Source organism: Passer domesticus, chromosome 1 (genome assembly GCF_036417665.1).
Source record: "Passer domesticus isolate bPasDom1 chromosome 1, bPasDom1.hap1, whole genome shotgun sequence".
In the NCBI taxonomy this organism is placed as follows: domain Eukaryota; kingdom Metazoa; phylum Chordata; class Aves; order Passeriformes; family Passeridae; genus Passer; species Passer domesticus.
The window spans coordinates 89112755-89129633 of record NC_087474.1 but is presented as its reverse complement, the minus strand read 5'-3'; the positions used below and the strand labels follow the sequence as shown (position 1 = coordinate 89129633).

At 38.3% G+C, this 16879-nt stretch overlaps 1 protein-coding gene across 7 annotated transcripts in view; it reads right to left on the bottom strand.

The window, feature by feature from the left end:
• Nucleotides 1–16879, bottom strand: part of CTNND2 (catenin delta 2) — a 638555-nt gene that overhangs the window by 91219 nt on the left and 530457 nt on the right. For all 7 annotated transcript variants that reach the window (XM_064428418.1, XM_064428428.1, XM_064428464.1 and 4 more), the window contains 2 exons: nucleotides 3935–4052; nucleotides 763–948 (listed from right to left, as the gene is read on the bottom strand). In XM_064428418.1, the coding sequence (XP_064284488.1) occupies nucleotides 763–948; nucleotides 3935–4052 (304 nt within the window). The remainder of the gene's footprint in view (nucleotides 1–762; nucleotides 949–3934; nucleotides 4053–16879) is intronic.

The following is a 16879-nucleotide window of genomic DNA, read 5'->3' as shown; positions in this document are numbered from 1 at the left end:
GAGGTGGAAAACTTACTGCCAGCACAGGCTGTCTGAAAAAGCCCATAAATCAGTAGCCATTCTTACTACTATTTGCTATGTGTACAGATACAACAGTTTCTTTCTCTGCAATATAATTGTCAGTATTCCCAAAATTATAAGTTCTTGATGGGATTAAAAAGGAGAAAAATACACTTTAAAAATCAACCCACCCAAAATTATAACCTGTCAAATAACTTGAGGAAGCAATCAAGACTTTGCTTTTCAATTTTTCTTTGGTAACAACATCAAATATATCAAAATATGAATGCTTTTTTAACATTTACTCATATTACTCAATTCAGTCCTGTACACATCTTTCAATGTGTAGAGGCATGGCACAAGACTAACTTTGAAGGAGGTGAATGTATATATACAAGCCTGATGTTTGCTTGCATTAAAGTCTTTCTACACACACGTGGCTCTGTGGAAGTACAATGTAAAGTATATGCAGATTACACTTTTCATTAGAAATGGCTTCCTTTCAAAGAGCATTTTACAGTATTTATGGCATTCACAGTGCACCCATGACTACAGTTTCCAGGTGCACCACATAATGTACAATTTCTCAAGCAAACATTCAGAGCCATATTCTACTTCAAGCTCTCAACTAATTAACAAGGACAACAGTTTTGTATATTATGCATCATACATTTAATTTCTAATACAGTGCATTCATTATTTATATTTTAAATGATGAGCACTTCAACTACTCACAACACAGCTGCAAATAACTTTCGTTACCTGATCTTGTGATTTCTTTTTCTTCTTCTTCTTCCCCCAGCACCCTGAACTCTCTGCATCTTTTCCATTGGCATCACCACAGAGTAATCCATCAAGTTCATCTGTTCCCATCTGCTGTCCCTGAGATGTTTCTGCAGCTAGCCTGTATGAGAGGTTCCTCAAAATGCACACACAGTTTTCAACGGTCTGAAAGGTATGACAAAAAGAAAAATACAGAAAACAAAACCAGAAAAATATTAAAATCCTCCCCTTGCTCACTCTTGAATATGAAGCAGAAGGAATGCCATCTATCTTTGCACATGCATTTTCCCAGCACAATTCTTATGTTCACATTTCTGAATGCTCTCCAGTTAATCACAGGTTAAGAGATTCAGAAATTTTTATGGTAACTAATCAGTAGTCTGGACAATACTTTTCTAGGAGTTTTTTTTGTTGTTGTTCTGAATTTCACACTGGAGCCCCATGTGAAACAGATGCCAAGGTAAAAAGTGATTAAGAGAACCTGAAGACTCTGAATGTCAGATAACTCCCACCTCAGTGAACAGAAAATGCTACAAATAGAAAGTGACAATAGATCCTGGGTTTTGTCCTTTTAAAACCAGAAATAACCATTTTTTTCTGGCAAAAAATTCTATGTAAATTGCCATAAAATTGGGATCTGAGTTCCATTTCACAAGTACTTGTAGCATGAACAGATGCTGTTTCTCCAGTCCCAGAAGTAGGACTAGAAATCTGTCTTTCTGCTTTTACTGCTTCTAGCCAGGCTGCAAACAGATACTTGTGTGTAGCCTTTCCCTTTCATCCATTTATCCCTCTCATAGGTTGTGCCTTCTGTCGAAGATGCAAGCAGGAATCCATAAAAGGATGAGACCCAGTGGAGGAAAATTCACTTGTAATTCAACCTAATTTCTCCAAATCTAAAAGAACTTCAGTTTAGACATGAAACCTACTAATTTAGTTGGTTCAATTTGGTTTGATTATCCCTAATAACAAGGATATGAGCTTAGTTTTCTGCACACAAGGAAAGCGTGGTTAAAAAAGCCATTTTCTTTCTATTTATATTTATTTCAACTGTTCCTAATGCTGGATGGAGATAAAAAGCAATAGCCACTACATCCCAGCTCTTCTGCTCCATTAACCAAGAATGGAATGGCTTTCAGCTCTACCATATTCTGCCATATTCACCAGTGAGGCAAACAGATGGGGCTTTCTTTCCTTTCATGTATGGCACGAGCTTCTGCCAGGTATGCACTCAGCACACCTTTTTTGTGACGACACGCATCTCCAGAGGTGACATCTAATTCAGATTCATCTATATAGGAATACTTATATATCTGTTTTTTAACACAGATGAAATGTCACAATTTTGATTTGAAATTTCTGCCAAATATCTAAACACATGTAGAAATATGTATGCGTGTGTGTGTCTGTGTCTAGAAAGTGTTCTTAGTGCACCTTTCATAGCTGAAAGCTTTGCAAACATTACAGTGATCATAATAATTTTTCAAAGTTTGCAACCTCTTTTTTTTTTAAATTAATTTTATTAACTTTTGATATGGTATGTTGAAGCTTTGCATTTGTTGATTAGAATACTAAACTTTAATTTTTCTTTTAATAAATCACAGGTTTTGCATTTAAAAGTCTAACTTTGTGGAAAACATAAGCTAAACCATCACGAGGACAACGTTAGCTTAAACTCAAAACTGATAAGCAGACTTCCAAGGCTCAAATGCAATCAACACCTTCTCTATTAAGGTGAACTCCTACAAGCCAAGAAAGATGGTTCTAACCACACAGCTGGACACACTTCACTCCTCCTTGATTTTCAAGGATACTTGAATTCCTTATTTTGTTTTCAGTTTCATCATAAGGGGGCTAAATACAAACTCACTAGTTTTTCGACTCTAGCTACTTTTAAGCTACTCTTTAGCTAATGAAGTTAAAAACACCCCTGTGTTTGGGGGCTGCTCTGCAGGAAGTGTCTGAGCGGGGTAGTGGGGGCTGGCAACAGCCAAGTTTGCCCCAAACCCTGCTGCCAGGTGTTGTGCCTGCCTCGTGGGTTTGTGTCCTTTGAGCATCCTTCTACTAAACTTGTATTAATGGAAAATTGATTACAGGCTAATGGGTTGTGATATTTTTTGGGTGTTTGAGGGTTTTTTCTTTTCTTTTAAAAAAAAAAAAAAAGCCATGCTGTTAGCCCAGCACCTCATGCTATGAACCTCTCTTAATTCCTCTCCCTGTCCCCTGAATTCACAGGCAAATTCACATTCCTTCATTTGATTCAGATGGTAGCCAGAGACTCCTAGAGATTATTCCTCTCACATCTATAAATCCATGGGGGTCCACAGACAACTCTATGAAATATTATTTGGAAATACAAGCCCAATGGGCTTTAAAACCTTGCTGCATAAAAGGCTGCTCTCCTGCAATTCCTAGGGGTTTGCAAATGGACCAAGGTTGCCCTAGAGCAGCAACTGTAATTAATTTAGCACCATATACTGAAAGCAAAAGAAACTGGCCTTTTTCTTCTTCTCTGGAATACTTTAATGCATTACAAATCTTCAATTTGTAAATGCTTGGAGTCTTTTTAATTAGAGAGTGCCTTTCACCTCTGGAGAAGCTTGTTCATATCCTAGCATTTTAAGAGAAGTAAAGTTGACATAATGAGGCATCTTAACACAGTTGTTATTGAAAGCATTCATTGATCCTCTTCAAAGAAGAAATAATGTTGGTTTTACTGCAAAACTGCCTATTAATTGCCCAATTTTTTTTTTTGCTTGTTTTCCTTCTAAGCCTACCTCACTCTCATTAGCTCTCATACTGGGTACTAAAAATCAATTTTAAGGTAAAACTGGCAGAATAATGTAAGGAACTTTACGTGGAATATGATATATTTGCTCTCCTTAAACCAGTATCGTATTTTCTACTTCAATAATTCAATAGAGAGGAAGACATGCTTACCTGTGCACACTACACAGGTACAGATACAATGCTTAGCACATGAAAATAAACAGCTCAGCAGAAAAAAAAAGGAAAAGGGGCTAAATGATGCTTTGCTAAGACATTCCTCACAACGCAATAAAAAAAGAATATCATGAAAAAATTGTCTCTTTATAGTCCCCATGTACCCTGAATACCTGTATTTGCTGCTGAAAAGACAAAGACGACAAACCTTACTATCAATTTCACTGCTCCCCAGAGCAGACTGGATCACGTACAGCAATGCATCTGTCAGGCCATCACACTCCCTCATTCTTCTGCGGGCCTCCTCTCCAGCAGAGCTGACATTCCTGCAAGGCAACAGCAAGGGTCACTATCTCCACGGCTCCCTGCCCACCGCCTCGCCTGAAACCTTCTCACAGTTCACATACAGATAAAACACACGTTTTCTTTCTTCCTCTCATCAGTTCAGAGCTGTGAATAATGGAGACAGCTGTGAATGAGCTCAGGAAATGTAACGCAGAGGGGAACAAATGGAAGACATCAGGTCCTCCACAGGATGGGGCTGAGTGGCCAAGCAGCATGCGCCCACCTGCATGGGGAGACTCATGGCCCACTAAATTTGGAGAAGGGCTGATAATTTCCTTCCTTCCTTCCTTCCTTCCTTCCTTCCTTCCTTCCTTCCTTCCTTCCTTCCTTCCTTCCTTCCTTCCTTCCTTCCTTCCTTCCTTCCTTCCTTCCTTCCTTCCTTCCTTCCTTCCTTCCTTCCTTCCTTCCTTCCTTCCTCCCTCCCTCCCTCCCTCCCTCCCTCCCTCCCTTCCTCCCTCCCTCCCTCCCTCCCTCCCTCTCTTTTTAAAATATGCATATGTACATATAAATCAGATTTAAAAAGTCTAGAGGTTTTGCCAAATACATCTCCTAGGAATTGAAGAGCCCAGTAGTTAGGGTTCTTAACCTGAGAGAAAAACATTATCAGAGCATAATATAAAACACCTGCTGTTGCTTGCTTCTCATTTTACATGAGTGTTTCCTTTTCTCTTTCATTTTGAGAGAACATTAATGCCTCAGTCTTCTCTTTATGTAGTTTGTTTCACATAGCAAAACTTAAAGCCTCAGATTAATAATAATAATGATAATGATGATAATAATAATAATAATAATGTACTATTTGTAATTCTTGTGTTCCTTATTGTAATATCGTAATTCTTGTATTCCTTAGATGGGGCCACATGGCCTTCTGAATATATTTATCCAAATCCAATTAAAACAAAATTCACTGCAAAACATGTTGTGTCATAAAGCTCAAAGTACTGAGACACAATGAAACAAATATGTATGAATGAGCATTTACAAACAGAATCTATATTTGCTAACATCATATCTCCCAGATAAAAACTGCATGCAAATTTGCAAGCAGGTTTGATTTGGAAATGGGTGAATTAGCAATCTCAAGAATGGGATAAAACTTTCCAGAGTCTCCTTCAGTAGGGGAAGATAACTCTTTGCTGATGCGGCTCTTCTCAACCCACTACTAAAGCTTATACAAAGAAAGAACATAAAAAGCACACACACCAGACCTATGCAGTTAATGCTAATGCATGGAAATGGAAGGGAGGACATTGGCCCTTGAATCTGGGAAGAAGGCAAGGCACTTTCTATCTTTTATACCATTTTCAATGACCTTTGAATTAAAGGTAGAAAAAGCACAGAAATCCTGGGAAGGGGGAAAGAATTTCAGATGGAGGAAGATGAGTGAACTTAGGGCCAGGTTTCCTTTCAATTCTTTTTCTGCTCTATCTACTTCATCCTGTTCTGCCTCCTTATTATCTAAAAAAGAAAAAAAGAAAAAAGAATTTTCATTTCCCCAAAGCAACCAAAAGTCTTATAACTGGACAATCCCCCAGTTCCAATGCAGGCTCCTAATTGACTCTGCCCCCTAAACATATATGATTTACCATCTATACTTGCCTCCCCACACAGTCCTAATTTGTCCTGCTCTCCCACACACAAACTGGCCCAATTAATTCAATACTGTTCCCTTCAGCTCAGCAGACAGTTTGACAGAAAACACATAGTCCTGGAGCACTGGAATAAATTCCTGTATCTCTCTAGCAAACAAATTCACTCTCCTTGAAACCCCTCATTTTTTGCCACATTACACATCAGACATCGGCCCTTCATAACAGCTTGCAAGTTTTGTGTTGTCTGGTTCCTCTGGTCCCTGAACTCCAATGCCTCCTTCCTCTATCCCTCTGCTGCTATAACATCAGCAGGTGAGGAGTTTTCCTCCAGTTGATGGGGAAACTTTCACCTGTGATCTAGGAAGTAGGGTCTGAACAACATCAATTGGAAACACTCTCTCCCTTAGAAGTGATGGAAACTTCTGACTTACCTTTGTGTGGCAGAAATAAGAAGGTAAAAATATAGAGCATGGTTATCCCCAAACAGTGCCTGTGCCCTATTATTTGCAGGGCTGGGGACTCCACCTAAAGTACAGTAGACCACCCCCTCTTAAAGGCAAGAGCTCCACTGATATTCCGAAAGGACAGCACATGTAGGAAAAGCAGAATCATGGACTGGAGAAGATCATTGTAGGGCATATAGTGAGGACAAGAAGGATTATTTGACTTCTTTCTGAAGTTTCATTCTCTTACCCTCTGGGCAGATAAAGACAGTGGTAGGTAAATAAATATAGATGGAGAGAAGGCATTGAGGCACTGGTGCAGGTTACCCAAAGAAGTTGTGGATGTCCCATTCCCTGCTAGTGTTCAAGGCCAGGCTGGATGAGGCTTTGAGCAATCTGGTCTAGTGGAAAATGTTACTGTCCGTGGTAAGGTGATAAAATTCAATAGTCTTTAAGATGCCTTCCAACCTAAACCATTTTATGATCCTATGACTCTATGATGAAGAAAGTTGTATCCAGCCCTATAAGAGCAACTGCACAAATTATAGTAGGAGGACGCTGAGGAAGAGTTCTCAGCATGGCTCTGCGCCTTTCTTTGCACCACTAGGAAGAAAAAAGCTGAAATATTCCTGAATCCTTTTAAATACAGATAGATCAAGTCCAGGCTTCTTTATGTACTGAGTGCAAGCTTTCAAAATAGACTGATTTAGACACCACTGGAAACGGAGAGATACAGTCTCCCTGATCTTCTAATTGAGGTGATTTTTCCTTCTCTCTTATCACAGCCAACTGCACATCACCTTCACTGTCCAGAGCCTGCAGACTGTCAGCCTCTCAGTTCCTCTCCAAGTTCACCAGAAACTCCTCCTCACCAAGACAGCAATGTAGACAACATTATAGTCCCTGAGCTGCGAGCTATCTGCCTCGTTCACTTCCAGCAAACAAAGAATATGAGGCCTTTGCACAAAGCAATACAGACACACCAGGGGCACATCTTGCACAGACAATGCATTTCCTGACTCTGTATGGAGGAGCTGTCAAGTCGGGTTCTTCTGTTTATCATCCTTCCCCATTATGCTCCAGTTGCTCCTGTAATCAAGAGATGGATATTCTGAACTCCCATGACTTTCCTCTTCCTACAAAAGTCACTGTTTACTTTCTGCACTGGCTCGTAGCTACCACAGCCCTCACCAAGACATGGTGCATTTATTTACACAGGAAACAGCTAAAAAACAACACAAATCCAAACCTTGCATCAGCATTTTGGCAGAAATAATTAGTTGATTGTTTCAAAATAAATACATCCCAATATCTAGCTAGTCTCATGTCACCTCTACTGAAGTAATCACTCTGATTTAACTGAGATCATTCATAGAGGGTGTCTAATATCACCATGTTCAGGCTATGTAGTTCTGCAAAAGAGAAACAAGTTACAAATTACATGAGCGGTCAAAGAAAACACGCTGTTGTCTTAATTTTATTTCTCATTTTGAACTTGGACATGCTGTAGCTGTCAGTGTGACTGGGAATACGACATGATTTGTCATTTGTGAATTTACAGGTCACTGTGCAGATGTTAAATTGGAACATTAGTAGTATCTACTGTTGGTAAGATGTCCCACTAAGTCAGTGTATAATTTTCCACTGTCATTTTTCAAACAGGTGAAGCAATGTTTTCTGGATGTCTTACAGGATGTGGAAATATGATGCACAAGTTTTCAGGGAAAAGATACTTCTCCATTCTAAATGCAGCCCAGCTTGATCACCCTGTATACTTTGATTCTTTGTGCAAATTCTGCTCATGGTATATGTGAGCCATAGGCTGTCATTTTTGAATCTAACAGGGCAAGGAGTCCTTCAGCCTGCCATAAACCAGTAAAATGAATTTCAAATAGAATCCAGTCACTCAGGAATACCAAGAATACAGAGAGCTGAAGAATAACACTCAGTTTAGTCAGAAGGTTCCCATTAGACCTCTAAAACCCTCCTAATGTAAACAGCTTTTTCTCATGAGAGGAAGACTAAGAACAGATAAGAAGAGCAAGAGCTCAGAGCCATGGCTCATCAAACTGCTCTTCTGAACAAATGGCAGATTGACTTTGCTAATTTCTTAGGAATGGAAAGAGAACTAAAATAATCCCGCTCCAGTTTCATGGGAAAATGTGCCAACTGTCTTATCAACAACTGAAAGCTATCAGCAGACATGATCCTACATACCTAGGGCATGTCAATCCAAGGCTCTTGGGATACGAAGGGTGTGGTATAAAGGAGTGCACTGGGTAGAACTCACCTGGCCCCTGTCAACCCTGGCACTTGCATTAGTTATTCAATACCACTGTCAGGCTTTGAGATAGGGGAAGACTGGTGGTGCCAGGCAATTTCTTTCTGCTTTAGGATAATTTTCCATACACTCATACAAACTCTGGGAGGTTCAGAGCAATTTCCTTATGATTCTAGGATAACTAAAATCATCTGCCTTATACAGGGGAGGGCCACGGATTTCTATGGAAAGATCATACAGAAGGCAAGCCAGCATGCTGAGACATGACCTCTGGATATGGGAATATTTAGCTAGCTGTTTACACCACTCCCAGGGCAGTTTTATCCATCTCAAAGACAGAATTAAAGCATCTGCAGCTGCCTTCCCTAAGCATGCTCAGGTAGGGAAGTAGTAGGACCTTCCCTGTAGCAGCTACCAGTCTTCAGCTTGCAGATCTCATTGTTGGCATGCAGATTTCATTGTAGTCATGCCAGATAATGGTTGAAAACAAATAATCTGCAGTTAGCAAAGGTGAAATTGAGAAAGGTATTAGTCAAAGCCCAGAATAAAAAGAGAAAGTATGTTTAATATCTAGTATATACAATATTTTTGTCATGGACTGAATAAGAGAGGACAGACACAGGAAGGATAATCTCCTAAATCAGCTGGAAAGCACAAGTTATCTTTGGCATGAAACTTCAGGGGCCTTCCAAGTATATAATTATTCCAAGAAGTTTTGTGTAAGAGGCACTAATCATAAAAGCCTCAATCTTTTTCATCTTTCTATGTGTTATGAAAGCTACCAAAAAAGATTTTTCACAGCAAGGGGGAAAGGTTTACATAAATCAAGAACTACACCAACCCCATTAATATTACAGCAACTGTAATTATGTTTGCCTGAGGATACCTAGCAAGGGAAAAGCCCTCAGAATATTGAGTAACTGAGTTACAACTGGCACACAAAATAATTTCCTTTCAATTAAAAACCCAAACAAACAAAACCCCACCATGAAACTGGCCTTGTTTGGATGTGTTCTTTTATATGCAGCCTGTTTCCATTTCTGTCTGATTGACTGAGCATTTCTCCTTCGGGGACTAAGCCTTGTCTCGTGAGCAAGCTGGCATCCCCAGTCCCATCAGAGGGTGCTGGGGTGATGATCCTGAGCTGGCCTGCCATGTAACACATGATCCCCTAAGAGCTATTGCTTTTTCTGTACACTCCCAGCTGTTTCTGTCAGCATTCAGGCTCTTTGCTGCAAGGGTTTAATACAATGACACAGGCAGCAAAATGAAACAATTAACACCATGCATGTATCCATCAAGTGTGCCCAGTGTTGTCAGCAGACCCTGTGCAGCCATAACATTCGAGGGGCTTTTTATAGTGGAGTAGACCTGGAGTCACACTGGCTTATCTGTAAGCACTCAGTGCAGCCTTTGGACATGGAATAGACAGGTTAGCCATAGTAGTTCTGGTTTCTATTCTAAGTTTTACACAAACTCTGATGTTTTAATCATTTGTAGAGTAAGACTTTTTAAAATCATCTCTTATTGCTGAAAACTAACCAGGTGATAAGACTAGCTATTCCTCAGACAAAACAGAAATTTAAACAAAGCAGTGAGACAAAACCTAAGAAAACACAAGATGGTTCATTCTTCATTATTAGAGTTTCTAAGTGTTGGATTTTCAGTGACTATAAAATCAGCTTACAGTTTGGAAGTAAAAATAAATTAAAATAGATTTTTAGTCACTGCCACAGATATCCCTTTAACTTTTCCTGATTTGAATGACAGTTCAGTGCAGTATCACTAAAATCAGCAAGATTTCTCCTTCCTAAGTATTCTTAGCACCACTTACAGCTTTCTTTATCTATAAACTGACTGTCAGAATTTAGCAATCCTGCATGTGGATTAAGTATAACATAAGTTTGGGGGAAAACTTGTCTTGTATTAATTAAAATAGCTCAACTGTAGTTAAAGAAGATCTATTTTACATCAACATGGAATTTGGCCTAAATGAGATCTTTCTCTCTTAGGTATCACTTTCACTTTAAAAGAATACTTTGCAATTAGAGAAACATCTGACAGTCTAATGTGCATACAGTCTTGGTTATTAACCTTTCTATCAAATGGTATGACAATGTTATTTACCTTTGGTTTTTCAGTGATACCTGTTGTTTTCAAAACATCAGAGCAATTAGCCTACCAAGTCAAGCACTCAACAGGTGTCTTTTACTGCTGTGCTTCTGCATGTCCAATCCTGAGGCTAAATGCATTGTTTTTAAAGACTGTTCTGTGTGATTTGTGAAGCAGTTGACTCCTAACATAATTTTTGCTAATTTGATAGTTTTGAAAGATACACAATGGGACAGTACATGAACTGCAATAAACACCTTAAAAGAAACTGTCTCTGTAAAACAAATGCCAAACCACCCCACATTTTCTGGCATGAACAATTTTGTTAGGATTTCATGCTATAATCAACCATAGCTTCATCTGAAAGAAAAAAAAAATCCAACTACCCCTCTCCTCTTTTGCTGTGTTTTCATTTATGTGCAATTCTATTTAACTACAATGCACAGAATTAGACATAGTATATTGAGGTAAACTTTTAAATTATGTTATAAAAAATCCTACCTACATAAAATTTCTGTTTTGATATTTAATTTCTCTGATATGTAGTATTTGGTTTCATAAAAATCACTGCACTCATTAATGCTCATCTGTTTATACAGCTTTTAATACACTAACTGTTCATTCAGAAAGAGCTGAAATATTCAGTCACTTACTGCCCTTGGCAAGACTTGCTGTGGTACAGACTCTGAAGGTCAAAATGGGAATAGTTTAAACATGTCAGTGTCAAGACACTTTTCTCCATTTACAATTGTCATGTTGCTAAACGGAGCTCTAGATGTGTTGAAGACTGCAAGAATATAAACACAACAGCATCAGCTTTTGATGACCCAGCCTGATGACCAGCATTAGCTCAGGCCCTTCTGTCCTACAGAGCCACTGTCCAGAGGACTCTGCAGCTCTTACTCCTTGCATGGACTGAAGAGTAACAGGACAAATTCGTGGAGAAGGATGGCACTGAGGCTGCCAAATGCAGGTATCACTCCCCACCACCAGCACTCAGTGAAACACCTACGTGGCTAGTGGGATCACGCCCTGAGGAAGTACTACTGGTCTCATTCCACATTTCTTCCCCGGCTACCTATTCTGATCACTGTGAAAACTCAAAATTACTCTGTCAGATGCTTCAGCATTGGAAAGTAGTCCATTTTTTTTCTGTTCAGCTTGTTATCTTATTCAGAACAAAACTGATCAGACATAAATGGTTTTCTATTAACCTCATTCTACCTATTGTTTATTAGGTTATTTTCTTCAAATGTTTGTATATTGGTGTGTTCTGATGTTCTTAATTGCCTTTCTCTATATTAACCATTCAAGCAATCTCTAAAATATTGTAATTCAGATTATTTGTGCATCATTTCTATGTCTACTTTTCTTCACTAAAAGATGAAGCCTCTATTTGTCCTGTTTATAGGGAAAGTCTTTGACTTGCATCAGCTGCCCTAGCAAAAATACTTCCACAAGCTGACCTGTGGGAAAGTCTTTGACTTGCATGAACTCCCCTAGCAAAAATACTTGTGCAAGAATAAAAATATCCCCTCTTTTATTTTTTGTAGGCTATAGTCTCAGGAAAAACTTGGTATATACAACTGCATTCTTAAGAACAATTGGAAAAAAAGCAGACAAAATGCTTTAGAGTCTGGAGTTGAGCATCAAAGAAATACACTATCTGTAAAAGGCAGTAATTTACTGTGTCTAAAATATTATTCTGAGTGCAGCAGCATGCCTTACACTGCTGAGATCTCTTTATAAAATTGTTTGAATGTTATTTCTCTAATATAATTTTAGCTGTAAATAAAATTCACTCTCCTTCAGTCAAAATTGTAACATACACAACAGCTGGAGAAAGGATTTTCATTTGTACCTGAAACTTGGAAAAGGAATTTAGCCAAATTCTCACAATGTGTGAAACTTCTTGCTATCCTTTGTTGTATTTGCCCTTTTTTTTTTAAATCTTACAAACAACTAGTACTAACAAACAGAAAGAAAAGTCTTAGTTTTGACAGCTCTTTCCCCTTGACTTAATCCCACTGTAGCTCTTGTGATTTTCAGGAATACATGCAAGCCTCTTTTCCATGCACTCAGAAATATTTCAATGCCCGAGTTGGTCATGATAAAAGGGCAACTTCAGAATCCAACACGGGGCCAAAATACATTCCTGACCTGCTGACAGGTTTTACCTGAAACTGGTCAGTACTAGGGGAAATGTTCTACCTACAGAGAAATATTTGACTATAGTAATAGAAAAGGACCAATCACATAAAATTAATAGTTAATTAAAAATATAAGCATTATGTTTTTTCTAACAGACCACTTATTTAATGAAACTCCTAAAAAACAACAACAACTACAAAAACTACAAAAAAGTTTCACAATATAATTTCTCTAATCAGAAAAAAACCCTCAAAATCTAAGGGCAAAACCTATGAAAAACAGACTTTGGGTGATTTATTTATTAAATATCTTGCAGTCTCAAAAGAATAATTTGTGCATCCTTTCTCCCCTTTCTAAAGTAATGATGAACTCAGTACTAGAGATTTGGTACCCTCTGGAGCCATCCTCTGCTCCATTCTAATAAGGCACTTAGAACTGGGTCCCCAGCAACCTCAAAAGTCTTTGTGCAAAGAATGTCATTGCACTACCTCACAGAAGCAAAAAAGGAAGTGATTTGAAGCCCAAAGTCTCTGCATTAAAACTTTCTCAGTCATTTGAGTGTCTTGCATCCAATGAGTCCTGCTGCCCCTAAATTAACTGACAATTATAAAAGAAGAAAGTGGTTTGATGCATAAATTATAGGTCCCTGTCTTGGTCTCCTTTGTGGCTCATACAAACAAATGGAACAGTAAGAAGTCAGTTAGTTTGCCAGAAAGACCAGCCCATTTAAATATCCAGTGAATGCCTGTTACATGGAAAACAGTCCATATGCCACACAGATGCACTGGCCATACAAATTCAGTTTAAGAGCAACCAAATACATGTAGTAAAAAGCAAAGTACCGCAGCTCTCAAACTCCTTCTACTACATGATGCAAGAAGAGAAATCTGTGATTCAGGTATAAACTCAGTAATTTTACATTTCTAAATAAACAGACACTTTGAAATGACGGGAAGCTGAAATGAGTTCTCCTAGTTTGATCATAAAGGGATGTGAATATGTTTCTAGGCAAACATGAAAGCTACATCTTGAAAAAAAATTTAAAAAAATTAAAAATATATAGAGCTTATTTCAGACAGAAACTCAGGGGAGCATCTCTATGAGGGAAAACTACTTTAAACCCTGGGATGGGATATCATGACACTGTAATTTTGGTTTCTCACTCTATTAAAATAAGCATTCTGCTTGGGCTAGATAACAGTTCAGATGTGACTTTCTAGTTGTATAAATATAAGAATAAATAATGGCATTAGAGATGAATTTTGGATTCCATTTTGACATAAGATTCTACTTTTTAGGCTCTGATTTTCACTTTTCCATTGGGTATGCTGGTTTTGAAGTTGACACTGCTGTTACTAAAACAAATCTAAAAGTTTTGGATGAGATATTACAACACAGTGAATATTCTTTTTATATACTTTGGTAGACACTTAAACTCAGTAAGTCTGTTTGCCTCTGCCCTTAAGTTTGAAACATTTAAAAGCATTATCAGGAATGCAGTTCTTCTCAGGTCTTATAAATCAAAGTATTGGAAAGTTACGCTGCTCTCTTGCTTTGGTTTTGGAACACAGTGAAAAAGACAATTGCAAAAATAAGACCAGAAACAATGTAAATAGCTATATTTAACAAAGTTACCACTCTAAAATGCTATGAATAAATATTAGGTTCCAGAAAAAACACAAGCAATATGCAATCCTATCAACCCAGAGGAACAAACAAATAGGATCATGATTGCTCAAGTAAGATGATTCCCTTAACCTACAAAGCAATCTCCCTCTCACATCTGAGTTTCAAGTGCCTTCCTGCATCTATTTTGCAGTCTTGAAAAGCCATTATCAATGCAGTGCCTTGAGAAGAAAGGAGGGTAAACCAGCTTTGGTTGTTGACTAATCAGATGAGCACAATTAATTACAACACCAATCAGTTCATTAGATTATTAGCTTCATCTCTTTTTGATCAGCTACTTAGAAATTTTAATACAGAGGATAAGAAGTCACAAAGCAGAACACTTATTAGAGTATCAGAAGTATGAAATGCTGCTCTGAAACAAATTAAGTTAGAGCACAGCACAGCAAAGTAAAAGACATGCTTTTCATCTGTGTGATCACCCAAGTTCTCCGTGAATTGACTGCTATGGACATTTCTCCAGCTGGAGTCTCTCTCCAAATCTGAGAGGCGTCTTTCTCCCCTACCAAACTAAAAATCTTTAGAAATGCTGCTTATTTGCCATTTCTCCCTGTTCTTTGTCTAAACTAGTTTGCAGTATGTAAGTTCTTTTACTGTCATAATCCTGTCATAAATGCTGTTACCAGCTCCTTCTTCCGAATTTTCAGTTAGGCATCTCAAAATTAATTTATTATTTGCTCATACTATTTCTTTCTAGTCACATAATTAAATGATATTGTTCCTGTGAAATTGCATTTTCTTATTTCTAGAACAATCTCTACCTTCAATTTTCTTTTCTTTATGCTTTAACTCCATTAAAGACATCAAGGTATCTATGCTGCTTCCCAGTAATAGCATCTCAGGGTGTTATGAATTCTTGAGCTAAATACCTGTAAAAAAAAATCTCATTATCATAAATTGCCTAATTGTAAAAAAAAAAAATATGTGATGCATAATAAATTACAATTCTTACGCTTTGTCCAAATGTGCCTAGCATAAGAAATAAATATGTATGTAAGTTTGTGTCCTATTTTCATGACAGTTCACCTGAAATTGCCAGTGAGCATCCTATCTCAAATTATGTCACATCATCCCATCTCCAAATGGCTTTATGTGCACACTGAGGGATGGTGAAAGAACTGACCCTCCAGCGTGCCCTTCAGCCTAATGAGTCCCTGTGCATCACTGCTGCTTAGCACCATGCTCTAACCAACTGAGCTGATGTCAGGGTCAACCTGTACAAAAAGAAGGGGATCACTCTAGCACAACTCCACTACCCCCTCCCAGTCCATGCCATACAGGGCAATGGCCAAACTCTGCTGTAAGCGTTACTGTTGATGCTCTCGATCCCTTCAGCTGGTATCCCAGGGATGGCATCTGACAACCTGGATCTTCTGCCAGAACAAACTTCTCACAAGACCCTGCATTGCCCTGTTTTCATGCCTAGCTCTCTTGTATACCACAGGACCTGCTCAGGAGGCAGATATTACTTATTGTCAGAGATTTAATTTTTCCCTTTGCATTTTAACACATACCCTTTGAATCAACTTCCTCATTCCTGTTACACTAAATGCCAAATTCAAACTTTGCATTGGTGCCTTAAGATGCTCGTAAAATTCTTGCATGTGTAGCAGACTCTCTACTTTGTTACTTGCTAGGACATGAAATATATACTATTATGCTTCAGACATTTTACCCTCCCTTCTGCAAAGACATGCATTTAACACGTTACTGTACTTGCTTCATCCTGAGTCTTCCTATAAATTGCACCAAAACACTTGTATGCTGTGAAAAAAAAGGACATTTCACCCTCAACCCTTCCTCTCCCACAAAAATATAGTTTGCAGGAGCTGTGTGTATCCGATTGAGTAAAATGTTCTGCAGACTCACTGTCTTCTTTCTCTCATGATGCACCTTTGCGCATCCTATTACCATCAAGTTTCACCTTACACAGGAGGACATGTACATAGGTACATGTCTCTTGGGCCAAGAGAGTGTATTGTGCTCTAGGAACCCACAATTCACCAACAATAAAAAAAAAGACTGGGAGACAAATTATGCAAACTGAGTAAGCAGAAAAAGTTGAGAGCTGGTTTCAAGTGCTGTGACAAACTTCAGCCTGAGTCTCTAGTTAATTATTCCTACACTTAGGAATTTCTGCAGTTGTTTTTACTCTTCAGTTGACAGATAAGAATTCCCTGTGCAAGAGATAGTGGGCACCATCAGTACTTGCTGCCATGTGACCTGCTTTTACAATGAACCTCACCTCTAACAGTGCTCTGACTGCAGTGGTGCCATGTGCGGGAAAAGAATCATCCTCTGTATGCTTCATTTGCCAGTCAGACCAAATTAGCAAAAAGATAATTGCAGCTTATAAAGGTGCCTGTTCTTTTATGAATAAACACTCATTCTAATTTTGTAATTATTATTTTACCATTCTCAGTTAATTGTCAGTTACTCGAAAACATAGCTTCCTCTGAAACTGTGCAAACACAATTCCCTGAATTACAGTAAAATTTTCTGTATTAGGTATAAAGACTGCAAATTATTTAATAGAACTTTAG